Source organism: Rattus norvegicus, chromosome 7, assembly GCF_021556685.1.
Source record: "Rattus norvegicus strain SHRSP/BbbUtx chromosome 7, alternate assembly SHRSP_T2T, whole genome shotgun sequence".
Classification (NCBI taxonomy): Eukaryota; Metazoa; Chordata; class Mammalia; order Rodentia; family Muridae; genus Rattus; species Rattus norvegicus.
The window spans coordinates 141207459-141234727 of NC_141540.1; the positions used below are offsets into that span (position 1 = coordinate 141207459).

The 27269-nt window shown below is 50.3% G+C and overlaps 2 protein-coding genes across 7 annotated transcripts; one reads left to right on the forward strand and one right to left on the reverse strand.

Annotated features, from left to right (window-relative positions):
- The first annotated feature begins 266 nt into the window (after positions 1-266).
- Letmd1 (LETM1 domain containing 1) lies at positions 267-13660 on the forward strand. Of its 5 annotated transcripts, none has more exons than NM_001122781.3 (9): positions 267-418; positions 865-1016; positions 2859-2974; positions 3546-3628; positions 5763-5949; positions 6044-6145; positions 6235-6387; positions 7480-7576; positions 8362-9750. In NM_001122781.3, exons 1-9 carry the CDS (start codon positions 297-299, stop codon positions 8430-8432), a joined length of 1083 nt encoding a protein of 360 aa, NP_001116253.3. In that variant the 5' UTR covers positions 267-296; the 3' UTR covers positions 8433-9750. The 5 variants fall into 5 exon arrangements, with proteins under 5 accessions (NP_001116253.3, XP_087415154.1, XP_087415155.1 ...); XM_087559028.1 differs by lacking the exon at positions 8362-9750 and adding an exon at positions 13345-13660 and having other exon boundaries at positions 268-418; XM_087559029.1 differs by lacking the exons at positions 2859-2974; positions 8362-9750 and adding an exon at positions 13345-13660 and having other exon boundaries at positions 268-418.
- On the reverse strand, positions 10136-25974 carry Csrnp2 (cysteine and serine rich nuclear protein 2). Of its 2 annotated transcripts, XM_087557596.1 has the most exons (6): positions 25511-25738; positions 24814-24931; positions 19564-19795; positions 18278-18537; positions 14698-14994; positions 10137-13385 (listed from the first exon to the last, which is right to left on the reverse strand). In XM_087557596.1, exons 3-6 carry the CDS (start codon positions 19712-19714, stop codon positions 12486-12488), a joined length of 1608 nt encoding a protein of 535 aa, XP_087413722.1. In that variant the 5' UTR covers positions 19715-19795; positions 24814-24931; positions 25511-25738; the 3' UTR covers positions 10137-12485.
- Positions 25975-27269: the final 1295 nt, after the last annotated feature.

A 27269-nucleotide genomic window follows, 5' to 3' on the forward strand; every position in this document is an offset into this window, starting at 1 on the left:
CCGTGGCCCCGAGGCCCCAGGGACCGACGAGGGCACTGGGTCTCTCAAGGAGACGCCGTCCTCGGCTCACCATCGCTACCTCAGGCCGGGTCCGCGCGTTCCCTCCGGGAGGCCCGCTTCCGGTCCTGCGGGCGGAAGCGTCGCTGCGTCCAATCCGGGTCCCGGCCTGGGCTCGCACCGGGGGCGCCGGGCGGCTCGTAGCCGCCTGTCAGCGCCGAGGGGCGGCGCGTGCGTGCTTCGGGGCGCACTCTGACCCGGAGACGACCTGTCTCCCCTCTCCCTCCCCGCCTGTGAAGATGGCGCTGTCCAGGGTGTGCTGGTCTCGGGCTGCTCTGTGGGGTTCGACCGTCGCCCCTGGACCCTTTGTCACCCGGAGGCTGCAGTTGGGCCGCTCTGGCCCTGCGTGGCGAGCCCCTCGGTGAGGGCCCTGGAGAGAGAAGAGCATTTTTGACGTAGAAGCCCTTCCAGCGGCTCAGCCTCCGCCTCTCGGGATCCCACGCCTTGGGCCCTGGGTTTTGCTTTTCCACGCTGGATCCCTACCGAACGCCGGTCCCCAACCCTCCCTATGCTCTGTGTCCTGAGATCTCCCCGCACATCCTGAGCTCATCCATCAGCTTCCCCTCCCCATCTCTGCATGGCCTCAGCTCGCATTCCCCTGTCCCCGCAGGTTGTGCGCGCACTCCACGCTCACCCCTCTGTTCACGGCTTTTCTGCACGATCTGCCTTTGGTCTCAGACCAAAGGGCTTGAGTTTCCAGAAGGGTCGAGTTCCGCCCACGGGAACTCGTGTTGTTTTATAGTAGGGGCCCCAGGCACGAAGTGGCTTCTACTAGTTCGCAGATCGTCTCTTTGGTCTTCCTTGTAGGTCTTCAAAGCTTCACCTTTCTCCAAAGGCGGACGTGAAGAACTTGATTTCTTACGTGGTGACCAAGACGAGGGCGATTAACGGAACGTACCACCGTTTCTTGGGGCGTCACTTCCCCCGCTTCTATGCCTTGTACACAACCTTCATAAAAGGTAAACGCTAACATCGAAATCCCCGAATCCGCTCTCCTGGCAGCGTTAGTTACAGTCAGTGGATGTGCGGGGTCCACTGCAGCGCTGTGAATTGGGAGGCCTTCTCTTCCTCCAGCGTTTGAGCAGTAATTCTTACAAATTGTCATGGCCACCTCTTAAGTATCTAGAAGGATGTTATTAGGGTAGACAGGTCACCTCTTATCTGACATCACAGGAGAGAGCAGAGGAGATATATTCTAATTTCCTTAGAAATTCCTTGTCCTGCACAAGAGCAGGGGACTGTTATCATAAGAAAACCAGATGTAAATGCTTCTCTTTAAACTTCAGCTTTTTAACACCAGGGCGTCACAGTCAATTAACCCCACATGTTCCCCAACCAGATATTAACTTGCTGCTTCCTGGGGCAGTTTAGGTAACTTGTAGTGGAAATAGAATTATATACACATGGTTTCCGGGTGTTTCAGTTCAAAGCGGAGGTCCGCCAGCTAGGTTGAAGGGATGTGAAGTAATGTCACATGACCCTGGAACCAAGATGCCTGACTCAAATCCCCATTTGTGATTTAGACTGTGCACTGGTGGTGGTGACTTACATGGTCTGTCCCTTTGGTTTCTCATCTATAAAGAAGCAATAGAAGCTGCCTACTGATTACCTGTTTATGACTATTACTTAGTTGTCTAGAAAGAGTGTAGCCCAGGCTGGCCTGAGGCTTTCTGAGTCATTGATGACCTTGAACTAACGGTCTCCCTGCCTCCATGTTCTGAGTGCTGGGATTACCATGCTGAGGCCCCACACCTAATGGCAGAGATTAAACCCCCACATTTAAAATGCTTGGAACATGGCCTGACCTATTTTAGTATGGCAAGCTCTACACTAAGTGCCCAGAAAGTGTTAACTGTTACTATTGTATTCTATACTTTTACCCACTAATTAAAACAATAGACTGTTGCCAACTTTGAGTGTTACTGTAATTAGTTAGCTTCCTGGTTACTTTGTCTGAAAAGTGGAGGTAGGAATGGCTGCCTTGCCAGCTATGGTGGTTCTGTGTCTCCAGCCCCACAACCCAGCAACCCAAGGCAGGAGGAGCGGGAGTTCTAGGCCAGCTTCAGCTACGTAGCAAGATCCTGTAGAAACAAAAACAATAAACCCCCAGAAAAAATATTTAATGGCCACCAATCATATATACGCATACATGCCCTGTATTATTTGAAGCCAATCTAGGTAATATTTCGCTCATAAACCTGGGAGCATTAAAGGTGATTTTATTCATTTTATTTGTGTGACTGCATGTATACATGTGTATATGCCTTAGTGCTCTCTGAGTCAGAAAGTGCTAGATGCCCCGGAACATGAGTTCTGGATGGTTGTGAACCACCCACCACGTGGGTACTGGGGAACTGAACCCAGGTCCTCTGCAAGAGCAGTAAATGTTTTAAACCTCTGAGCCATCTCTCTAGCTCTGGAAGCATTTAAAAAAAAATAACTAGATAAATATAAGGATTATCATAGATTGAAGATTCAGAATGGAATCATAGCCGTATGTCAAATTATGCAAATTATAAACACTCCCCAGGAAGCAGCAAGTTAATATCTGTCTGGGGAATACATAGGGTTAGTTGACCATGCTGCCCCTGTGTTAGGGAGCTAGACTTTAAAACCAAGCATGAGTAAGGAACTCTTCCACAGCAGATCATAATTCAGCTGGGTGATGTGTCGGGGAAGGGATCGGGAGCTTCCTTGTTGGTAGTGCCGGGGAGGGGCTGGTGTGTGTGCATGTGCGTGACCACAGTAGGAGATTCAAACCGGGATAACACCACGTTCTGTCCTCCACTTTAATGGGGCAGGAATACAGATGTTATGGGCTGATGCCAAAAAGGCTAGAAGAATAAAGGCAGACATGTGGAAACAAAATCTAAAGTTTCATCAACTCTCTTACCGGGAGATGGAGCATTTGAGACAGGTACGGGCCAGGGACAAACACCCAGAAGCTCTGGGCGAGGTAACTAACCTGGAGCTCAACTCTGCTTCTTTCTCTTCCTGTCGATCAGTGGTCACACATTCCCCTTTGCCAAGGGCGTCCTGTTGTTTGTCAGAACTGGGTTCGCTGAGAATCTGGTTCGCAGCAGGGCATGTAGAATTCCTGGTGCACTCGCTGATTAAATCTGTAAGTAATAAAACCCAGTTTGGTTTTCAACACACAAAGATCTGCACGGAGCTGCAGTGAGAAAGTGTCTGGCAGTGACCCGAGGAGCAGTCTGAAGCTGAAGTAAGAGCCCAGGAGAATGTTTCACTCTGCACATCCAAGAATGTTCACTTAGGGATCTGATAAAAGGCCAGGCCCGTAACTCAGTGTTTGGGAATAACAAAAATTCACACCCGAGGCTCCACCCTCAAGGGACCATCAGAAGTAGAAGCAAGCAGGGTCCTTTCTGTAGGCTGCGGTGCAGGCTCATTTTAAGTGAGTGGGATGGAGGGATTGGCCACGTTATCAGGAGCTCGGGTTAAAATGGGATCTGCTTGTTTCTGTTTAGTTCCGACGAGATATCACCAAGTGTCTCTTCATAGGCCTCATCTCCATTCCACCCTTTGCCAACTACCTGGTCTTCTTGCTAATGTGAGTATATACCACCAGCAGCTTGAAACTATACATTTTTTAAAAGTATTTTATTATTACCTTACGTGTATGGATGCTTTGTCTGCATATATGTCTACACTACACGTGTACCTGGTGCCCTCAGTCACCAGAAGATAGTGTCAGATTCTTTAGAACTGGAGTTACAGATATGGGTGCTGGAAATCGAACCCAGGTCCTCTGAAGAGGAACCAGTGCTCTTAACCTCTGAGCCATCTCTCCAGCCTTGAATCCCAGTGCTTGGGCGTTGGAGGCAGAGGGTCAGAAGCCCTAGGGCAGCCTGGATGATAGCATGAGTTAAAGGCTAAGCAGAGCGACCCAAAACCTTTCTCAAGCAAACAGCAAACAAACAAAAAAACGCCAAGGAAATTATTTGTTTTTACTTACTTTTTTATCTTTTATTTTTATGTATATGTGGTTGTGTGAGCGTAATTATATGCATGCGGGAGTGAAGCAGAAGAGGGCGTTGGGTCCCCTGGAACTGGGGTTATAGATGATTGTGACCCGCCATGTGGTTGCTGGGAATGGAACCTGGGTCCTATGGAAGAGCAGACAGTGCTCTTAACCCCAGCTCCCAAGAAAATCGTTTTAAAAAACTTTTCATTTCAGAAGGTCAGAGGTCATCAAACTTACTGCTTCAATCTTTTCATTATCCCAAATTAAAAAAAAAATAATTTACTTATTTTACTTTACGTCTCTGAGCGTTTTGCCTGCATGGGTGTATATGCACCACGTGAGGGCCCACAGACTGTTGTATGCCATCTTGTGGTGCTGGGAACTGAACCTGGGTCCTCTGTAGGGACAGCATGTGCTGTTAACCGCTGAACCATCCCTCCAGCCTTTGTCCCAACGTCCTTAAGAACTACTCAGTCACATAGTGACAGGTGCACGTGGCTCAGCAGCTCTGGGTGTCATAAAGTAACCTTCGTGTCTTCCCACCCTACAGACAGGATCTTACTCTGCAAGACGAATGACACTCTCAGCAGAATAATCATTTTGCATTCCGATATCATGGCTTCGTTATTTGATAGCCAGAGATGACGCTTGTATGTAGGGAGCCTGCGTGGCATTTGAGCCTCGGGCTGCGGGGTAACAGCAGCTTCGGACCAGAGAAGATGAAAACCACTCTTCTCATGGTTTCAGGGCCTGCGGGCCCAGCTCTCCCTCCCAGCGCCGACGCTGGATGGTTCACAGCTGCCTGTAGTAGTTCTAGCTCTAGGGGAGCTGACACCCTGTTCTGCCGCACTCATATGCACATAATCAATGGATAAATAGTAAAATGAGACTTCTCAGGAGAGCGATTGGTTTGTCTTATGTGGGTGACATTAACAGGCTCGACAATGAAATTTAGCTGTTGAGTGAGCCAGGTGGAGGGCCCAAGGCCACTCTATGTCTGTGTTCTGATGTGGATTCTTGGGAGATGGGTGCCTCTTCAGGACGGCAGTCTGGGTGGTGGTTCATACAGCACAGTCGCAGCTCCAGTGAGTGCATGAGCTTGGAAAAACCAAAACCAAAACCCAAGGTCTCACCCTCAGCGCTGACTGTCTTGGAACAGAGAGAGGCTTGCCTCTACCTCCCAGTGGGACTGAAAAGGTGTGTGCCGTCACACGCAGCCCGTACTTGTGATATCTGTGTCTTAAGGTCGTAGACTCATCTCTGCTCTGTTGTGTGAATTGATTACCCCGAGTGGAAAAAAGTAAATAAACCTCGCTTGCCCATAAAAGTAGTGCTAGAGCTTTGTAGCCGGGGTAACTGGATTAAAGAGCACATTCTGGCCTTCTCAGGACTGTGTACATGTGACTGTGCTATGGTGGGCAGTCTGCATTATGCACACCAGGTACCTCTGTCTGAACCGCTCCAAAGCATGTTCTAAGTTTTAGTTCAAAGCGAGGCATTTTACCTGACTGCCGCACACCGAACCTCCCTTCAACCACATTTCACTAATACGGCTTGCGGTTGATCTGAGACATGGGTGAGACACACAGGAGAAAGACTGTTGTGTAGAGAAACAGGCCTCTGCCGGCTTCCTAGGACCCATGACCGCCAGGTACCTGACTAGCCCACTCTGAAAGATGCCTCTGTCAGAAAGTGATTTTATGGTTCTTTTTCCTTTTAGGTACCTGTTTCCTAGGCAACTGCTTGTCAAGCATTTCTGGACCCCCAAACAACAAATTGACTTCTTGGACATTTATCATGGTTTCCGGAGGCGGTCCCACTTGGAAATCATCACGCATCTCAGAAGGGCTAGCGCTTTGGTTTCTAATGAGAAGCTCCGGTGGCATCTGGAGGACCTGTGTACCAAGGTATCTCTCCAGCCAGGGCTCTGGAGGTCCCGGGCTCTAAACCAGTAATGAGCAGCTAGTCAGGGCTTTCTAAAATCTACCCATCTCTTGCAAGGTGCAGAATGGCACCCACCCAACGGCACAGGACATCCTGGCTCTCAGAGACTGCTTCTCTACCTATCCCTTGGGCTTCAGCCAGCTCCAGGCTTCTCAAATGGTGAGCACCTGGAGGCCGTTTGCATCCACAGGCTCGCCCTGTTTGAGGCTGTAAAGTAAACCTTTCCCTCTTCTTGCCCTGCTTGTCAGAGAGCCTTGAGCCAGGCCATGCTGCTCACACCTTACCTGCCCCCGCCTTTGCTGAGGTGGCGTCTGAAGAGCCACACCGCTGTGATTCACCAGCTGGACCGGGCTCTGGCAAAGCTGGGGACTGGTCACCTGACTCCGCAGGAAGTGAGATCGGTAAGAGACTGACTGATGGCTGTGTCTGGCAGGGCTGTGTCCAGGCTGGAGGCTTCCATGGCTCCTTACTCAGAACAAAACTCAAGCTCTGTGTCTGGGCTACTTTAGTTTTCATATAGGATCTCCATGTGTAGCCCTGGCTAGCCTCAGACTCTCTTTGTAGATGAGGCTAGCCTCCAACTAAGTGCTAGAATGACAGGCTCATGGTGACATGCTGAAACCTCCCCACCATCCCATGTAGTACAGGCTGGCCTCAGACTTAAAGCAATCCTTCTGCCTCAATCTTCCAAGTGTTGGGATTACAGGCAGAGCCACTACACCTGGCTCTACACTCGTCTTTATTTTCTTTCTGTGGACTTTTTCTTAATGAACATAGAGTAGGGATGAATTTAAGAAGCAGGGACCCTGGGCAGGGTACGATGTCACACGCCTGTTTTTAAAAAAAAAAATCAAGGACAATATATTTTAAGCCTGCTGTTTGGGATTATGCAGGCGAATCCGTCATGGCCTGCTGTTTCAGACTCATGGGAGTGGCAGTCATCAACTTAAAAAAGAGGAAAGTGGGGGTTTTTGGCTCACAGTCTTGCAGGTTTTGGCCCCGCTGGTTTTGGTACCATCGTGAAGCAGTGCATCCTGGGAGTATGTGGTAAAGCACAGCTGTTCATCTCCTGTCAGCTGGGAAGTGAGACAGGAAGAGGAGGGCTAGCATCATGTAGTGTCCTGCAAGGACACCTCAGTAGGCTTCGGGCTTTAGCTCCTCTCCTCACTCCCAGGAGCACAGAGCAGAGGGCTGAGCCTCCCGACCTGCACACCAAGCTGAGGCCGTTGGTAACCTGGACAGGGTTCATACAGAACGTGCCTGCAGGTCTCGTGCACGCTGCTCAAGGTCTCTACCTGGACTAAGCGTGTGGGCCTTGGCAGGACGTGTAGCAATGGGCACATGAGTTTATCACCTCCAGTTTACACTGCACGCTGGAGGCTTCCTGTGGGGATGAGGTGGTGGCTTATTCAGGAGGTCCAATCAGTGTGGATTATTTCTATGTCTGTGGCGTACTAAGATTGCTAAGGACATCTCTCTCCTGAGTGCTACAGGCTTGCTATCTTCGTGGCTTGAACTCTACCCACACCTCTGATGACAGGTGTCGAACTTGGCTGGGAGAATGGCTGCACATCTCCTGCAGCCTAAAAGGTAAGGTGACCTCTGCCTGCGGCTGTGCTGCTGGGATCTAAGCTGTAAACCAAACCAAAAACCACGACAAGAACCAGACAAACAAAATACGGGCTCACTGTGCACCTCTGGCTGCTTTGGAACTCACTGTGTCCTAGATTGGCTTTGGACTTGCAGCCATCCTCCTGCCTCTACCTCCTATTGCTGGGATTATATCAGTGCAGCACCATCCCCAGCTCATTTGTACTATGTTCCGGGGTTATTTAGGTATTGTGAGCCTACTGCATGTAGGCTCAGTGTGGACTAAGACAGAGGCCTGCTTCCTGCTGGAGGCAGCGCTTCACAGCCTGGGAGCTGTTGGCGTTTGTCTGCAACATGCCCTGTGCACAGCAGGGTTTTAGCACATATACTTACTTTCCCATACCCTTTCCATGCCAGTCACCGCCCTTTGTCTGCAGTGTGCCAAACAAACGATGTCTCCAGACACTGCCAGGCGTTCCTGAGCTTGGGGTGGTGAGGGGAGAGGGACAGAATTGTCCCTGGTGAAGCTGAGAACTGTCACTACAGCACCAACCTCTACCATGAGGTGACTACCGTCATGAGAGCCAAGGCACAGTGGATAAATAGAAGCAGAGAAAAGCATGCACTCAGGGCGGGGGTGAAGGGAGACTGTGGAGAATTGCCTCATGCCACTGTCCTCCCTGTCTGCCTGCCTGTCCCTGGCCCTACCCCAGTCAAGCTCTGTACCCCAGGCAGTTAGAAGGCCGCTGTCCCCTAGCAACCACTGACTCTGATGGTGTTTTCAGAAGCTGAGCTGTCTCTCTTGCTGCACAACGTGGTCCTGCTCTCCACCAACTACCTTGAGACAAGGCGCTGAGTGAACCGTGGGAAGGATGGCATTGTCCTGCAGTCGCATAGTGTAGCGGTGTGGGACCAGGGAGCACGTGCCAGCTGACTGTGCGCACCACTAGCATGGGAGGCTGGCAGAGGAGCACGCTACCCATCCGGGAGCTATAGACATTCCCTCACTGCTTGAGCCTAACCAACCCGTGTGTGCTGCCGTCCCCTTATTAACCTGGAACTGGCAAGCACCTCTGGTCACGTAGTACCTAGGTCCTACACAGTCGGCATTTGCCCAGGTGGGAATCATGTGGCCTCAAATTCACAACTGCCATGGGCTTTTTTGTTTTTTTGAGGTGAGTCTGTTGCCCCGGCTGGCCTCAAATTCCTGAGCTCAAGGGATCCTCCCACCCCAGGCTTCGGGGTGCTGGGGCTACAGGTCCATACTGCATTAGCCTCACTGCCATGTCCTTTACAGCAGGGCAGTTTTCCTGAGACCCTGTGTCTCATGAAGCTGAGGATGACCTTGAAGTCTGGTTTTTCCTTCTTCCACCTTGAAGGGGTTAGAACACAGGTGTGGAGCCCTGCAAAGCTCTGGGGTGTGGCCTTGGAGAACTGGGAGAGTGCTCCTGACTTTGTGAGTGCTCCTCACCACATCTTTTTTTGCTAGAGATCTCTGGTGCCAAGAATAGTGCTGCTTACCCTGGAGTGAGGACACCTGTGCCTGGCCCTGCACCAACGCCCTGGCAGTGTTTTTTTCTTACACCCTCTCCCTATTCCTTTCTTGGCCCTTTGGAGACAGTCTTACTATGTAACCCAGGCTGGCCTTCGATTCCTGGCAATGCTGACAGACACTTCTGCCTCAGCCTCCTGGGGACTGAGAATATAAGCCACACCCATCCTTTCTGGTGAGACCAAAATTAGGGATGCTTTTCCTGTCACTAGCATGGACTAACTTCCACCGCCCCTTTGGTATTCTCTGGACACTTGTTTTTTATTAACTTATGGGAACATTCTCAAGGAGAAGGTGAGAAAGAATGGCTGCTTGGTCCCTCCCTGCATTCATCCCCAGTGTCTTAATTTCCAGGCTGTCACCACCCTAAGGACCTTACATGTTTGCTACCTCCACTGTGTTGCAGCGAGCCACCTGTAACCAGCAGTGGCTGCCTTTATTTAGGCTGTGGGTCAGAACGCACAGGTACTAATTACTGCCCAGCCCGGGAGACCAGATTGCATTGAGATAGTGAGTTGGGCTTAACTGTTGTGTGTACATCTATGTCCTGTAGTTCTGTAATAACTTGCTGTAAATGCATGAAGCACTATCTTTAAACCCAAGTAAAGACTGCCTGAAACCAGTTTTTGGGAATTACTTATGCACACTCTACTCACTTTCCTAAGGCTTCTTTCGTAACAGTGACGTAACCTGACTAATGGGTGTTTAACCGGTGGGAATAGAGCTCTCTGACGGAATGGAAGAAGTGTTTAAGGATCAGACATGCTAGAATGGTAACCAGGGTTAGAGGAAAGCGCAGCCACAGACATCAGGGGTCTAACAGGCCAAGTCTGTCTGAGTAAAGGGGAACATGAGGAGGTCTCACAGGACAGGAGTTTGGAGGCAATGGTTTGCATTTCAGTCACAAAATATTCCTATCACCGACTTAGCTTGTCTAGGGTAGCTCTGCATACAGAGCAAGGGAAGCACCTTCCTCTCACTGCAGTAAGGTAAAGAACCCCACACCACTCTCCAATATTTCTTTAATATTACATTTAAATATCTCTTTAAATACAGCATTATTACAATGTAAAGAACCTAAAGAGTGAACATTGTTTTCAGAGAACCAGACAAGCTCTGGGTTCACACTGAAAGTCCGACCTGTGTACGGAGTCCGAGGAGACAACATACAAGAGCTGCAGCCGTGCACAGTTCATCTACGCTAGACTGGGGACTGGCTCTGCTTCTGTGACACAGGCCTAGCCTTCCTGGCAACCAGGAACCATAAGTTCTGTCCAACTCAGGTAGCACCAGAACTGAGATGGACTAAGTTGTAGAGGAGGTCCTTTGCTTGACATTAGTCAACGCTAAATATAGCACTCAGACGTCAGGGTCAGTTTGAATCAACAAGGAATTAATGAAATGCATTTAGAATAAGAAATCAGAGTTATATAGAAATATCAAATGTCTGGGGCTGGCTAGTCCTTACATTTCTTTTTTTTCGGAGGTGGGGACCGAACCCAGGGCCTTGCACTTGCTAGGCAAGTGCTCTACCACTGAGCTAAATCCCCAACCCCTAACTCTTTACATTTCTTAATGAAAATCCAAATCTAAAAGCTAAGAGAGATGGAGTCTTAAGGAGGGAAGGGGCTGAGTCCCCTCCTGTCCAACAAACTTTCAAGAAGATTCCATCAAGTCTCAGCTAAGCTTGAGTCTTTGAGACTGCGAGTTCTAGCCAGGAGTGAGAACACTTGACCTCTTCAGATATCGCTAATATCTGGAAAGAGAATGTACTTAAGAACCCCAACAAAAGAACCAAGCAAACCGAGGAAGGGACAGTGGCAGAATGGGCTAAACACCAGCGTCTACTTTAAGTTCAAGGTCCTTCAGGCTTAGGGATCTTTGCAGATGTTTCTGCTGCCACATACACTAAAGTCTGTTTATGACACTAGGGCCTTATTATCCCACCAAAAATAAATAGATAAAACTGAGCAAGGAGATGCACACCTGCAGTCCTCACACTCAGGATGCACGATCAGAAGGGCCACCACAGGTTGGGGGCCAGCCTGGTCTACATAGCAAGTCCCAGGGCCATTTAGCAACACACTGCCTCCAAAAAACAAACAAACAAACAAACAAACAAAAAAAAAAAACAGAACGAGTTTGTTTTTCTTTCCTGGTAAGAAGGTAATGTTGCCAATAAAAACGTCAGTGCTGGGTGGGCCTCGGAACGTCACGAGGGGAGCAGCACTACTGCTGAGGTAAGTGTGGAGTCCCAGCCATGCCTGTCATTATAAGGAGACCCCGAATCCTTTGGATGTGGGACTCCTACATCACAACTAAGAACCTGTCTGACTTCCAGTTTTCATGAGTCTCCCAGATGGAAGGTTCCGATAAACACCTGCCACTCCTAGGATTGAACCGTAAACTCCAAAGAGCTTTCTAACCCCACACAACCAAGAAGGGCCGTCAGGGCAGGTACAGAGGGAGTCCTCAGTCATAATGAGCTGTGCTACAGTTTACATTCCATTCAGAGCCAAGACCTCCCAAAGGGACAGAGAGTGCGTGTGTGCGCGTGCGTGTGTGCGCGTGCGTGTGTGCGCGTGCGTGTGCGCGCGTGCGTGTGTGCGTGTGCGTGTGTGCGTGTGCGTGTGTGCGTATGTGCGTGCGTGTGCGTGTGCGTGTGTCGCACTAGGTGGGAGAGCAAGCTGGACAAAGCCATCTTCAGATTGTTCCATGCTGGACCCCTGCCTGATGCTCAAGCCTCACTCTGTACCACATCCCTACCCAGCTTGCATTTCACCTTCCAAGACAGAAGTTTCACTCGAGTACCGAAGCACATACTAAAGAAAGAATTCAGTTACAGACCAGGGATTCCCAGTTTGCAGATCAGGTCAGGGAACACCAAACACGTTGGAAATTTACTTATTACCAGTTAAAGGGGCGGGGACAAGGCAGAACAAACATTCTGAGCCCCTGGGAGTTTTGTACAGAAGCAGAGGCTCTTCTGGGATCTCCCCTCCATTGTAGGCTCAGCTGAGTGGCCTTCCCACTAGTGTGGCTGCTACAAGACGCCGCGATGTGAGGAGCCAGGGTGGAGCAGGGAGCTGCTCAATGCTTGGGTCTGGCACTCGGCATAAAGAGCCGCTTGAGCTGCCGAGCTCGCTCCGTGATCGACACCTTTGTTCTGGTGGCCCAGAGAGCATGGTGACGGACCCTGCAGCTGGGGCTGGTCTCCTGGGTATGCGCTCTCAGAAAACACATGTACTAACCTTTCCTACCCACTTTCCTAAGACTTCCAACAAAACAACCTGGGAGCAGCAGTCCTGTTTTGAAATGGCATTAGATAATAAATAGAGAATGGACAATGTATCTCAGTCACACCGCCAGAGGGAGTTCTAGGGCTGAGTCTTCAGGGGTCCGGTCCTCACTCTGCTGGGAGTTCTGTACTCCACAGCCTTCTTCATTGTCTGTTCGGAAGGGTAGGCTTGAGGGAGACCAAGACGGGTGGAAGTCTTCGCGTTCAGGCTCCTTACGGTTACAGTCGTCAGGCAAGAGTTTGTTGAGACTGGGTGCTTTCCCCACTTCTGGTTTACAGAGAGCAGCGGAGTCTGAAGGGCTGCAAGCCACCAGTGAGGTAACAGGGAGGGAGAAGACACTCAGATCTTTCTCCTTGGGGAAGGAGGCTGTGCCTTCTTCTGAACCAGACTCTGCTTTCACTCCCACGACCGGCCTCTGCTCTACCTGGTAGTACACCAGAGGTCCACTGTTCAAGTAGGATGGGCTGCTCATCGGGGAGGCGGCTGGGTGTTCTGAGTTCTCAGTAAAACACAGGACGGAGGAACCTGGGGGCAGCTGAGCCTGGATGAGAATGGGGGCTGCAAGGCCTGGACACAGCTCCTGGGGAACAGCCAGGGGCTCCTCCAGGATGCACACGCCCAGGCTCTCCATGCTGGAGTCCAGGCTAGCGCTCGAGCCACTCGAGTCCTCCTCGGCCTTGAGCCGCTCCAGTTCCTCTGCACTCTGCAGATGCATCACTGCGGTCTCGTTCTCAGCGATGAACTCCTGGAAGTCCTGTGTCTCCGAGCTCTGCGCTCCCGGCAGGGGCTCATCCTCAGCGGCCGCCGGGCGACTCACCTGCCTTTTGCTCTCCAGCTCCAGCTTCATGATGGTGTGGAGGTAGTGAGTCCGCACTCGGATCGGATTAAACTCAATCCGCCCCGCCATGTTCCCACAGCCATCCCTGGAGCAGCCGCAAGGAAAGGACATTCGATCCACCTGAGGGAGCAAAGGAGGTTGTGGCCAGATAAGAACGACAGCTCTAACAAGGGAGACAGGTGACAGTCACTGGCACACACAGCAGTGGGACCTGAGAAGCGACCGATTCAAACCGTAACGCACAGCTCAAGCTCACAGCCCTAGGCTTAGCTTCCCGACCCCTTGCAACTTCAGCCTTAGCTCAACCCATTAATTAGTGGTGGCTTCTCAAGAGAGCCATTTACTTTCTCCCCTGGGCTTTGTTTCCTTTTCTAAATAAAAAGACAAGAATCTCATCAAAGGCTCCTTCCAGTTAGCATGGCTAGTGCTACCTCTGAATGCTGGCATCTCAATGCAGAAGAGGTCTGTGCCTCAGGAACTTCAAGAACTTACCTGGTTCACTGAGACAAAAGGCTGGGCCAAGCCTTCTGCATGACAGGCATGGAGATCTTGCTACTTTGATGCAATGTATTCTAGGGAAACTAAACAAAGGTGCCTTCTGCTGAGATGCTGACTTGAGATTCACACTGGGGCAGCACCTCACCACCTGCTTTCCCCTGAAGGTCAACCAGCATAGTTTTAAAGCAGTGGCCAAGATAATTACTTATGGCCAGGGGTCTCTAGAAAGATGATGTGCTGGCACGTGCCTTTAATCCCAGCACAGGGTGGGAGAAGGCTAAGGCGGGTGAATGTGAGTTTTGAGGCCAGCCTGGGCTATAAAGTGAGTTCCAGGCCAGTTTTATGAAGAAAAAAAAAAGGGAAAGAAATGCTTTCTGCTTCTTTCTCTCTTCTTAATACAAAAAAACAAAACTCAGAAAACTTACACAGCAAACAGTGAGAACATGTTTCCTATAACATCACCTTACTGAGCTCTTTCCCCAGACCCAAAGCAAGGTGACAAACCCTGGGAATTCCAGAATTTGGAGGTGGAAGCAGGACCAAGAGTTCAAGGTCATCCTTGGTTATAAAGCAAATCAGTTCCCAACCAGCTGGAACAAGACTGGTTCCCCCGCCCCCAAAGCAAGCTTTCTCCAGTCCCTCCAATCCTAAGACTGGCTGAACCTGAGACTGGGAAAGAAATGCCGGTCAGAAGACTATACAGCTATGTGTTAAATAAAGCCAAGGGAAGGAGTTAAAGGCTGCCACTTGTGTCCCGTGAGGTGGACAACAGAAAAGACAACGGTCACCTACTCAGCCACAGGGCCTGCTGTGCTTGTTTTCTCTGGGAGGGCTGTGGAACCAGAGCGTATCTCGGCCACGGGTCCCTCACCTAGTAGGAAGCTTTCATCCTCCCTGTGCCCAACCGCATCCCAGGTTTGGGTGTGTAACTGACCTGGCATTTAATCCCAGCCTGGCTACAGGCACAGGCTTCTGGGTCACAGTAGAGCCGACAGTCACAGCCACACTCTTCCCGAGACAAGCGGATGGCTCTGAGCTCCTGTTTCTCCTCAGCATCGATGCGGTGGACCCCGGAAGCCCTCAGCAGGGCCCGCCGTCGTTTGGTGGGCAGGGGCTGGAGGAAGAAGTAGTCATCCACCTCCACGTTCTCCACATCGATGTCTTCGTCTGAAACGTCGTCGAGGGTCAAGCCGTCGGCCTCCACGGACTCCACCGTCCCGTTCTTCGTCAGCTGCCAGGAAGGAGACAGGCTAAGTCAGCTTTGGAGCATTACCAACAGTGACGGAGCCCCCCGAGTTCTGCAGTGACAGGAGCTGTGTTGTCCCAGAGCTGAGCACCAGAAATGTGCAGACTGGAACTGGGTTTTATCTGATTTCCAAAATAATCAGTGGTTGCCATTCTGGACTGCACAGGATTAAAATCCAGAGCCTTCGCCCTTCTCAGTTCTAGTCTCAAAACCAGTCTCTGCCAGCTGCGGCAGCACAGAGCTGTCACCCCAGCTGCTTAGCAAGGAGAGGCTGGGGGGCCTGAGCAGCACAGCAAACCTGCCTAAAGGGGGTTGGGGATTTAGCTCAGTGGTAGAGCGCTTGCCTAGGAAGCGCAAGGCCCTGGGTTCTGTCCCCAGCTCTGGAAAAAAAAAAAAGAACCTGCCTAAAGGGGTTTTTATACACACCTCGTCTTCCCTCCTAGGAGATAACATTTCCACAGCGTTCCCTCCATTTCTAAACTGTCACCTGCATGGAGCTAACAGTGTACCAGAGGCTGGGTGTTCCTTAGCGATACTGGGAACCTTACAAAATGCCCTCAGGAGAACCCAAAGCTACCTTCAGAAAGAAAGGGTGCACTGGAGAATGGCACCAGCTTCCCAGGTCTTTGTCAACAGAATCCCCACGCGGTAAATAGTCACCGTGTGAGAAGACCTGCACCTCACTGCTGGGGGGTGGTGGTTATTATTCACAACTGCGAACACCACTCCAGCACAGGGGCTAGAAGAAGCATGTACTCTCCTCCTTCTAATTCTCATTTATTTGACTTCAAAGGAAAACGGTGTGAGGTAGGGCAGTCTGAATAACACTGTGTGATATCCATCAGCGGAAAGCTGGGTTTTCTGCAAGGTGGACAGAAAGCCAGGCAGGACTCTAGAAGGACAGGCTGGAGAGAGTTTCTGGCTGAATGAGTTCTTCAAACTCACTAGAGGATCTAAGTAAAGAAAACGAGGCCCGGCCCCTGGGGCCCTGGAAGCTGCTGGCGGGCTGAAAGCCCAGTGGCTGGCGTCTTCAGTCTATTTCATCAGACAGCCACAGTGCTGGGGCACGAACAGCTCCTGCGAGGGGTGACGCAACAGGCCTGAGCCACCGGTGAGCAGTGCACTTCACTGCTTGTGGGGAGCTAGCGGAGTGGGGCTTACAGCTTCTAAGTCTATTCCCTATACACCAGGCAAGCAACTGCCAGGCTCCTCTCTGTATCCTTACAACCATTCCCATGTGTCCCCAAACTGGCCTGTCCCCGGCATTCCCGCTGCCCCCAAAGGAAAGCCATCAGATGCAGGAGAATTCAGATCTCCACAGAAGGGGCATTGCAGAGCAAGGCACCCAGTCATGAAAGGGCTGGGACAGCTAGATATTTTGGGGGAGAGAAAAGTTAAGGCCAGGTATAGTGGATGGCTTACACTTAGTAATGCCAGCACTTAGGAAGTGGTAGAAGCAGGAAGAACAAAAAGCTCAAAGCCGGGGTTGGGGGGTTAGCTCAGTGGTAGAGCACTTGCCTAGCAAGCACAAGGCCCTGGGTTCGGTCCCCAGCTCCGAAAAAAAGAAAAGAAATAAAAAAGCCCAAAGCCATCCCCAGCTCTGCAAGTTCAAGGCTTAAACGTCACGAGACCTGCCCCCAAAACAAAACCAGGCAAGACCAACCACCACCCAATCCAAACTACTTACAGTAATAAATCCCATATGGATAAAGCAAAACTAAAATATTAGAAAATTATATGACACGAAGGCTACAGCGCTCTAACAGTTCACTGAAGGGCCCTGAGGGGAAAGAACTATCGAATGGCGCCCAAGACACGTGGCACATGGGTAATTTCAAGACTGCGCCTGTATAGGTGCTAAGGACAGGAAGCCTTCCGGGGAGGAAGGCAGGTTCCCGCCATGCTCTGACAGCATGGCGTGCTCAGTCTTCCTGCTCGGGACACTCAGCAATGCCACCTCTCACATTACCCCTCCACCTCCTGTGGGGGAGCTGCCTTCTAGGAAAGGGGCAGAGAGCCTTCACTGCAAGGGAGAAGCCGTTTATTTGTCTAGCTGTTACTATAGCAACAGAAAGGTGACAGGGTCAGTGACTGGAATTCCTCAGAAGAAAGGGAAGGGTGAACTTCACTGTGGTTAGAGTAACACGTGTGAGGCCTTAGGAGTAGGCTGAGGGCTTGCGAGGAGTGAGTGAGACCTGGTTGGTCTACACCCTCCTGACACCCTTCTCCAACTCAGCCAGGCCTCAGTTTGTCTACACCCTAGAAATAATGCAGCTGCCTCACGGCGGGGTGCAGAAACTCATTCATATTCTCTAACCTGTGTTGGGGACGGAACTGGAGGCTTCATGCACACTGGGGAGCGCTCTAACCACTGAGCTGTACCCTCGTCTCTGGGAAGTTTGAGGCCTTGTGGAAACTCTGATAGAGTGTCGACGTGGGTGTCTGATGAGTCTTCTGGTGCTGTCACTGTCAAGTATGGAGTAGGTGGGGTATTTCTTTTTTTTTTTTTTTTTTTTCTTCTTCTTTTTTTCGGAGCTGGAGACCGAACCCAGGGCCTTGCGCTCGCTAGGCAAGCGCTCTACCACTGAGCTAAATCCCCAACCCCGGGGTATTTCTTTTTAAAGACTGATTTATTTGGCCTGGTCTGGTAGTATATGCCTTTAACATCAGCACCTGGGAGACGGGCAGGCAGGTATCTACCAGTGACCCGAAGCCACCTGGTCTACATAGCACATCCAGTCTAGCCACGTGAGCCAACATGTGAATGCTGTGGACCAAACCTAGCTGCTCCCTCTGTAAGAGCCATAAATGCTCTCAAGTGCTGAGCCATCGCTCCAGCACCTACTGCTACTGTCTCCAAGGGGACCATGTCAGCCCTCTGGGGTGACAATGTACAGATCACAGAGGGCCATGCAAGATCTGTCAAAGATCCAAAACCTGCTCTAATCAAAACAACCACTGACACAGGAAACTTATGTTCTCTTGCTGACAGACCTGAGAAGTTTTGAGTATTCACACCATGCTTAAAAAAGCATTCTTGTGACAAGTAGTAAGGGGACTGTGCAGAGAAAGTCGCTTTTTATCTCTGGTTGACACTGCCACCAGAGATGACAAGAGGAGACCACGTTTGGAAATCTGAGACTTTCATTAGAAACAGAGCTCGCACTCTGTTTGCCAAGATCAACAGTGCAGATCAACCTCGCTGGACACAGGGTTCCCACTTGGCCTCGACACTCAGGAGGCACCGGACCCCACACCCCACAGGCACCTTCATTTTCTTGGCATGAAGTTTCTCCTCCTTCAGGTGCTCACGAAGAATCTCTCTGTGGTTCACCTCTTGCTCTTGTGCAAACTCACAAAGGGTGTAACTGCGCACAGAGTTGTGGCGTTGGGCCATCCCCAGAGAGCTTCCACCCTGGCTGGGCACGCTGGTGAAACCCTGTCGCCGGGCGAAGTAGTACACAGTCACCTGGTCAAAGCGGACATTCTTCCTCCGCAGGGGCTTCTGTCGCTTCAGGATGGATGTTGCTGTGAAAAGGAGCACATGGGTGTTAATCCGGAGACAGCCAGCTCAGGACCCTCACCTGCCCTTAGTCATCGAGGCTCTCCCGCTCTCCCGCACCAGAGACTACTTCCAAGTCTTAAGTCATATGCGAAACTGGAAGGAGCTTTGAACCTCAGCTGGTTCATCCCCCTGCCTCCACACTGACTTCATCTAAATTGCTGGGCACGAGATCTATTTTTAGACAGCAACTGGGGAATGCTAGGTGTTTATTTCAGGAGAAAAGAAAATTGCCATGAGATGATTTAAACTAATTAAAGCTAAATTTTAAAAATTCAGCTCTTCAGTTTGTATTTCAACAGCCACATGCGACTAATAACCACTGACAGGGACATTTCCACCACAGAGGAGATTCAGCTGGACGTACTCTTCTGCAGAGGGAGATTTTCTCTAATTGACCCGATGATAAACATTTTAGGCTCTTTAGGCCGTGAGGTCTCTGTTGCAACCACTCGAGCATACCTTAGTGCATGAGGACGCGCACGGCCTTGGGCCTGACTGTGACGGCCAAGTAAACAAGCCTGACCCTCACTGTCTGAGCTGCTTTAGGCACAGCTTGAGAGCGAGCTGAGAAATGCCACTGTGCCCAGCAGGCGCCACCAGAAAAGCTGCCAGGAGTGCTCTGCTGAACCAGTGCCTCTGCTGAGGGGTTTCAGTTCAGGGTTCAAACCTCGGAGATCCAGGGGCTCGAGACAATAGGACTGAAGACCTCTGCAGGTGCTCCAGTGTCCAAACCAAACATTTACTCCTGTTCCCCTACGGTTTTCTGAACCCCTGGGCAAGTCCCCTGAAGTAAAAGTCTCTTCCTCCCCCAAATCCCACCCATCGGGGCACCAAACGGCAACACAAGTAGAATGAATCACTTTAGCCTCTGCTACTGGAGCAGTGAGGTTTTCCAGATACAAGGGCATGCTGTGGGAAGGGTAAACCCCCGGGCTGGCTCCAGGGCTCTCTGTGGAGTGTGGGTCAGGCACAAGGAATGGCTCACTCACGTGTGAAGCTGGCAGTCGTAGGAGGGTTAAGGCTGTCGCAGCTGTCTGCACTGTCGCTGCTGGACATCTCATCATCCGAGTTGGAGACTGACGAGCCCACGTCCACATCATCGAATTTCCTCTTGAGGCCTGAGCCCGAGAACGCATCCATTGGCTTCCAAAGGTCTCCTTGGGGAGCCAACCACGATGGCCCCAAGCTGCTCACCACCAGCTAGCCAGGAGCATGAGGACTCTGCCCAGGGGAGAACAGCAGTCAGCAGTGTGGTCCCAAGACAGAGCTGGCAAGTCTGTCAACATAGCACGCTCACTGCAGACAAGCAACTGGCCGGCACTGAGTCTGCCTCTCCAACCTGGTCTTTCTTTGTTGGCTCAGGCCAATGCTCTCACTTGCTCCCTTCCAGCCCCTCAGTCACTCTTAGAACAATCAGTTTGCAGCAGCACCTTCCCAGGGGAGTGACAGCCTCACTTTCAGCCCTGCTGGCCACAGCAGTCATTGGCCCAGGCTACTGCTCACTGCCCTTCTGACCACACAGGACAGTACTCTGAAGTATCACCGGGAGACTAGATCAGAAAGAGCATAGGCTTTGCCTAAACCAAAGCCAGACCCAAGTGTTAATCCCAGAGATAATATAGTCTGGCCTGTCCCCAAGACTATATCTTAAATATACTAGTTCCTTCGATATTAATAGCCTTTTGAATGAAAATAGGACTGCTGTGTTAAGAGTTTAGAAGACTATGTATATCAGTACCTCCTAGGGGTTTTTTTAATACACTTAGGTCAAGGTAAAAGCTGGGAGAAAACAGTTCAGCGTTTCACAACCTGATTATGGAACCCACTGCTCCCAGAGTATGTTAGGGGGCAAATCGTCTCTGGAACACATTTTGGGAAATTCTGCTGGAGTCTCTCAATTCTGAAGGACATTGGCAGCCAGGGAAACCCTTGACCCAGATCTTCACAAGTGTGAATCGTCTCATCAGACTCTCAGAAAGGGCAAACTTAGTACTGAAGAAAAGGGGGCGAGATTAGAATCTGCACTGGCTTCAAAACCCAGAGAGCAGGGCTGTGGGTGCGGCTCAAGTGGCAGAGTGCAAGCCCGGGGTACACGAGGCCCCAACTTTGATCCCGGCACCACATACAATTCAGAAACCAGATTTTTTTCATGGCCTCTCATCATTTTCTATGCACAGAGGAAAACACGGATTTACACTCTCTGGCCTCTGAAAAGAAGCCATCAAGGGAAAGCGGAAGAGATTACCCTGGCTACAGGACACAGCAGGCACAAGCCTTTTTTGTCTCTTCCTCCCTCGTTAGACGTAAGCTCCTAAAGAACACAACTCTGCAGGAGAAAGGCTGAGAGGCATCCCACACATGACGAGGCACGGGACCCCCACACCGTGGTCTCACTAGTTGCTGACTGTGCTGCAGGATTAACAGCACCGACCGGGACATGCAGTCGTGACTGCCTGGCTTCAGAGCTGCTTCCCAGAATGCACTGTAGTGACGGGAGGTATTGGCTACATCTTGATTTTCTGGTCTCCATCTTTTAGTAGCAATTTAGATCAGCTCTACAAAGTTAAAGCAAACCTGGTGGGTGCTTTGGGGATTTCCTGAAATATCTACTCAGATCACATGAAAAGAACTCTGCACTTATGTCAAAAAATGAACCTGAGCACCTTAACTTTCAAACAAGTACAGCCTTCAAATAAGTTTGGCTGAGAAGAAAAATTACAATCAAGAGTTTGTTAAGAATTATAATCAAGGCTGGGCATGGTGGCATAAGCAATAATTCCAGCCCTTGGGAGGCAGAGGCAGGTGGATCTTTCTGAGTCTGAGCCTAGCCTAGGCTACATAGTGAGTTCTGGGACAGCCAGGGATACACAGTACCTGACTAAAAACATTTATATATAAGATAATTAGGGGCTGGTAGTACGCAGTTGAGAGTGCTAACTGCTCTTCCAAAGGACCCGGGTTCAGTTCCAGCAACCAACCCTCTAATTCCAGATTCAGGGAGTCTGAAACCCTCTTCTGGCCTCTGCAGGCACCATGGTACACAGGCATACATGCAGATTAAAAACGCCACTACACGGGGCTGGGGATTTAGCTCAGTGGTAGAGCGCTTACCTAGGAAGCACAAGGCCCTGCGTTCGGTCCCCAGCTCCGAAAAAAAGAACCAAAAAAAAAAAAAAAACAAAAAAAAAACAAAAAAAAAAAAAAAAAAAAAAAAAAAAAACGCCACTACACATAAAATCTAGAAGGTTTTTAAAGAATCAAATAAGTCTGAATTATGAGCTGTGTTCCTAGGGTCTGCCCACAGGTCACATTAGGAAAAGACAAGAGGTAAGAGAACGACGGGACTTTTTACAGTTTAAGATCTTAGCTGGGCTTAAAGATGATACCCTTCCAGCTAACAAATGTCTCATTCCAGTCTATTTTGGGTGAAGGAGCATGGGGGGGGTGGGAGGGACCTCTGTCATTAAATATTCATGTGGATGCTATAGCGGAAAGGAGAATGCTGTCCACTGAATCCCCTCCCCCCATGCCGTCTCAACTACACAAGAAACCAACACTGAGCAAAAAACACGTTTTCTTGGAAAAACCTTAAGCGTCCCTTCAAATCTAACTGAACTCTGGTTAACGGTTCTAGAAAAATGGCTGCTCCTTAGCCTGGAAGCACTCAGGGACGGGATTGGAAGCAATTGTACACTCTGCCTCTCTCCTCAGGGTCCTTTGCTTCCGGCCGTGTGGATTTCCTTGAACTATTATTTTTTAAGTCTCCCATGGAGTTGGATCTGTGCCAAACCCATCTCTCTTACTAAAACTCCCCCTTATCTTACCCAGCTGCCCCCGAGGACCCTTTCATCCCGCTTACTCTGTGCCCTTGAGCTTGGCGATGCTGGTGTTCCGAGCCCCTTCCTCCCACCTCTGGGGTTGTGGGTTGGGCAATGACAGAGGTAGGCAGTAAAAGAAAAGGGAGGGGAAAACTGAGATGTAAGGAGAAGTAATTTTTCTTAAGCAGCCAAGGATAATCAGGCCTACATTTGTAAATCGTGTGCCTACTGACCTAGATGACCTATTCCACTAAAGGACTGGGACGCAGCTCCCTAACCCAGTGGCTGCCTGTTAGGCCTTTGAGGCCTCCTCTGGCTTCAATTCCCAGCACCGCAGAACAATGACAACAGACCATCTCCTGCATAGCCCTCAGGAAAATCCAGGACCCCACTGTTCTAGCTCTCTTCACCCACTCAGGATGTTAGCGGTACTTCCTGTGAAACTGCCTGTTTTAATTGTTTAAGTCTAGCTACGGTCTCAGCCGCATGAGGCCCCAGCCTGTTTCTTGAGAAAGGTCTGGAACTCCCATGGTCCTCTTGCTTCTTCAGTCTCTCAAGTGTGTGCCCCAAGTGCAGCCCTCCAGCCCTGAAGATTTTAATTTCTATCGCCATCCGCTGGCAAACAGTGCACGTTTACGGTCCAACTCTCTGGCGAGAGAGCCTGAAGACGTTCGTGGTTAACAGGAAAACCCTCCCCATTCCATCCTGCCTAGAAGAACTCTAATCCATTACTATAGTAACCATGAGAACAAGTTGCATATTTTTTTTTTATTCACCGAATTAACATCCTCTCAGACCCAAAGTAGAAACCAGTCTTTCCCACTGACTCGACTATCCCCTTAACCATTGGTAAAAAGATCAAAAAAAAACCAAAAAAACAAAAAAACTGACCCTCACGTGACAGTATATGCACGTAATCCCAGCCTTTAAGTGCAAGAGGAGCAGGAGTTCAAGGTCATCCCTGGCTACAAGGCAAGTCTGCAGCAAAGCAAGGCTACATAAAACCCTGTCTCGACCCCCCTCCCACTCCTCTACTTTATTAAGTTATATGCAAGCATTGAAACCTTACACAGATATAACCAAGGTGAGATTAGAAATGCAAGTCGGAGTAGCTAACTAAATGAGCATCTCGAACAACAGATAATGCATCTCCCTATAAAAGCTTTCACCTGCCAGTGACCTGAAGAGCCAGTGTTTTCTGTTTCTAGCTGAGCATTTCCCAAAGGTTCGTATATGGCTCACAGCTACAGCACATAGATGACATTAGGCTAGCGCCAAATAAAACCAGCATGTATATTTCAGTACTAAGTCTACGCTCTCTTTCAGACTGATAAGGACTCAAACCTCAAATCCCAACTTATATAAGAAGAGCAAATATCGGGTGTGGCAAAGCACGCTCATCCCAGCAATCAGGAGACAGAGTCAGGCGGCTCTCTGTGAGTTCCAGGCTGGCCAGGGTATGCACGGGAGCCCTGTCTCAAAAATCATCAACGACAAATACAGTTCAGGGGGAAACTGTGGACACAGAATATATTTGTAAAGTTTCGGTGATATGAACCTTTTCCTTAGATGACTCCAAAACCCTAACACAGGGTACACCTCACAGAGGAGAACCTTTCCATCCAACTAGAACCCAATATTCTGCTAAAGGTCAAGGAACCTCTTATAAGACTGTTAAGACTACCAGCCACGACTCAGGTAGAGGTAGAGAGGCTCCTGTTATACCATAGAGTAAACTTGAGTAAGATGCCCTTCCCTGTTCCCCCTTCCTAAGATGCTGTGGGTGATTCGCAAATACTATCTTATGGCTCTACGTGTCCTTGCGATCACCAAGATCATGGAAGAGCAAAGGCAGTGTGACCCTGCTGCTTCAGATAGGTATTTAAAGAAGGCCCCCTGGGCTGGAGAGATGGCTCAGCGGTTAAGAGCACCCGACTGCTCTTCCAGAGGTCATGAGTTCAATTCCCAGCAACCACATGGTGGCTCACAGCCATCTGTAAAGAGATCTGATGCCCTCTTCTGGTGTGTCTGAAGACAGCTACAGTGTACTTATATATAATAAATGAATAAATAAAAAAAAAAAAAACAAAACATTTAAAGAAGGCCCCTTCCCACCCCAACTCCCCTCCCAGGGTTTTACCCCTTTACTAACCCTAGGTTAGAATTCGCCTCTCCCTATGTAAACCACATCCTAGAGAAGACACGAGAGCCTTGTGAGAGACCTGGAACATGATGCTGCATTAACTCTCCTCTGAAGGATATCGCCATTTATAACTCTCCCACATACCGACATCCTGGTTTTTAGAGATTTGTAAAATTTAAAGCCGCCGAAGAAAAGCAGAATGTGGATCGGCTGGGGTTTTAACCATGGAAACTGGAGGACACGGGGAACAGTGTCATCTCTTGGGAATAACTTCTAACCTTTCATACTGAAGAATGGCTTCTGTGTCACACTGCCACTCTCAACCCTTCTAAAAGGGTGAATCAAGACCACAGCACTCAAAGGGATGGATGGCAGGCGGCGGCTGCGTGTTTAGGCCTGTGAAAAGGATCAAGCTAGCAACCAGGACAAGTGATGCTCTCATTTTTGCACACAACGCCAGAAAAATGGGAGACATCGGGAATCAGAGCACAAGGGACATGCCAAGTCACCAGTTCCCCTGAGTTCCGCTGAGGAACCCTTCCGCTCTCAATCCATTGATTCCCGCTACCCTTCCCGCTCATTCCGATCTTCTGCAATCCCCACAGCCTTCCATATCCTCCAGCCTGCTACTCACAAATTCCCAACCACTCCTCCCACATTTTCCTCCAGTCCCCCTCCCCTTCCTTCACTTCCCTCCATCCTACATCACTGCCCACTCCATTCCGAACTCAGCCGTCAGCCGCAATCCAGCCGGCTTCCAAGCCGCCCATCCGTCCCTCGAGCTAGCCTGCAGCCGGGCCCGCGTCCCCGGCGCCCCAAGCTCCCACGCCTCTTCCCAGAGGCGTCCCGGCTCCCCGCCCCCCGCCTCCTCGGTCCGCACAGCTCGGCGCCGGAGCGCTGCTCCACGGCCGCCCAAGAGCTGCTGCCAAGCAAGGACGAGGCGGACCCCTCCGCCCCGCACCCCAGGCCCATTACCGGCCCCTCCGCAGCCGCTTCTCCCGTCACGGTCTCCGCCGCCCTAGCTGCCTATTCAGTCCGTGTGCAAGGAGGGGAGATCGAGGCGTGCCGGCTCCCGGGCCCGTCGCGTGGATCTCGGGGCTGCAGGGTGTGTGGGCCGGCCGGCAGGCGGCGGGGGGCGGGCGGCTCTGCACTCCGGCTCCCCGGGCAGCAAAGCCCAGAACCGTCCCGGCTCCGGCTAACAATAGGCTCCGGCTGCAGCGCTCTGCCTCTTATAGGCGCCGGCGCGTCGTGGCCGAGGCCCGGAGCAGCCTGGGAAATGGAGTCTATACCCGGCCCACACCCAGGGCATGCCGGGAGTATGCGGGAGTTTTGCGGCCAGTGCAGCAAAACCCTCGCCGGTTCTGAAGCGTCCTCGGCGGACCTCGGAGAGCACCTGTAGGGCTGCTGCCCACCTTGAAGAGAGAGGCTGCGGATCTTCCGCTACACTTCGGCACTAACCACTAGTTCTCCTATCGAGTCCTGCTTTTCCTCGCACCAGGACCTCACCCCATGCCTGGGGAACGTGATCCTCATGGGGTTGACCCATATGACTTGCTGCAGCTGGCCTAATTTATACGAGAAATTACTAGCAATGATGGATCGATTTCAAGTTTCTTTTCCACCCCAAACGGGGGTCTCTCTACATGGCTCTAGCTGTCCTGGAACTCACTCTAGACCAGGCTGGCCTCAAACTCAAGGGATCCACCTGCCTCTCTGCCTCATGTTCCACCATACCTGCTGATTTCTTCATGTTCTTAAATTTTTCTATTCTTGTTTATTATAATCTCTAATAATCACAGTTTTGCAGTTCGTCTTTAAAATAGGCAACATGCGGACCAAGAGGTTATTTGGGACTTGTCTAAAACCTATAGCCTTTCTTTCTTATCCTGTTTCTCCGATGAAGGCAAGTTCTAGGTCTATCCTGTGGCTCCCCCTCCCATAATCTGTCATTCTGCTTCCTTCTACTCATCTCATTCCTAGCTTTTTCCTGTAGCTCCATCAACATTCAGGCTACCTCAAGCTTTTTGCCTTTAAAATCTTTTTTTCTTTCTTTCTTTCTTTCTTTCTTTCTTTCTTTCTTTCTTTCTTTCTTTCTTTTTTTTTTTCTTCAGAGCTGGGGACCAAACCCAGGGCCTTGCGCTTCCTAGGTAAGCGTTCTACCACTGAGCTAAATCCCCAGCCCCGGCATAAGATTTTAAAGGGTTGGGGATTTAGCTCAGTGGTAGAGCGCTTGCCTAGCAAGCGCAAGGCCCTGGGTTCGGTCCCCAGCTCCGAAAAAAAAAGAAAAAAAAAATCTTATGCCAACCATCCATATGTTGATTCATTTAGTGACTATTCAAATGTCATATTAGAGAGGTTACACACACACACACACACACACACACACACACACACACACACACACAGAGTTTGGTTTTGAACAGGGCCTTTGTAGGTCAAGATGGTTTTGAATTTGTTTGTTTGTTTATCTGTTTGAGAGAGGGTTTCTCTGTGTAGCCCTGGCTGTGGACCAGGTTGGCCTCAAACTTCAAGATCCTCCTGCCTCCCATTGTAAAGGCCTGCTTCAGCTTCTTGAGTGTTGTAATGAGAGCCATGATTTGAAATAACTGCTTCTTCCCGTCTTTCTTTTCCCTCCTTGACATCACTACCTGTGGTATTTGTTATTTTTTTTAGTCTTCTGTCATGACTAGATTCCATATGACTTAAAGAGTTGTTTTGGTGATTGTATTCTCAA

Bases quoted from the DNA above. Each gene is read 5' to 3' on its own strand.
- Letmd1 (XM_087559028.1), top strand. From the start codon at position 297: ATGGCGCTGTCCAGGGTGTGCTGGTCTCGGGCTGCTCTGTGGGGTTCG. The intron at 1,017-2,858 runs GTAAACGCTAAC...TTAATGGGGCAG, and splicing joins GTACACAACCTTCATAAAAG to GAATACAGATGTTATGGGCT. The intron at 3,629-5,762 runs GTGAGTATATAC...TTTTCCTTTTAG, and splicing joins TACCTGGTCTTCTTGCTAAT to GTACCTGTTTCCTAGGCAAC.
- Csrnp2 (XM_087557596.1), bottom strand. From the start codon at position 19,714: ATGGATGCGTTCTCGGGCTCAGGCCTCAAGAGGAAATTCGATGATGTG. The intron at 18,538-19,563 runs GTGAGTGAGCCA...TCCTTTTCACAG, and splicing joins TACGACTGCCAGCTTCACAC to CAACATCCATCCTGAAGCGA. The intron at 13,386-14,697 runs GTCAGTTACACA...TTGCTCCCTCAG, and splicing joins AGGCTGGGATTAAATGCCAG to GTGGATCGAATGTCCTTTCC.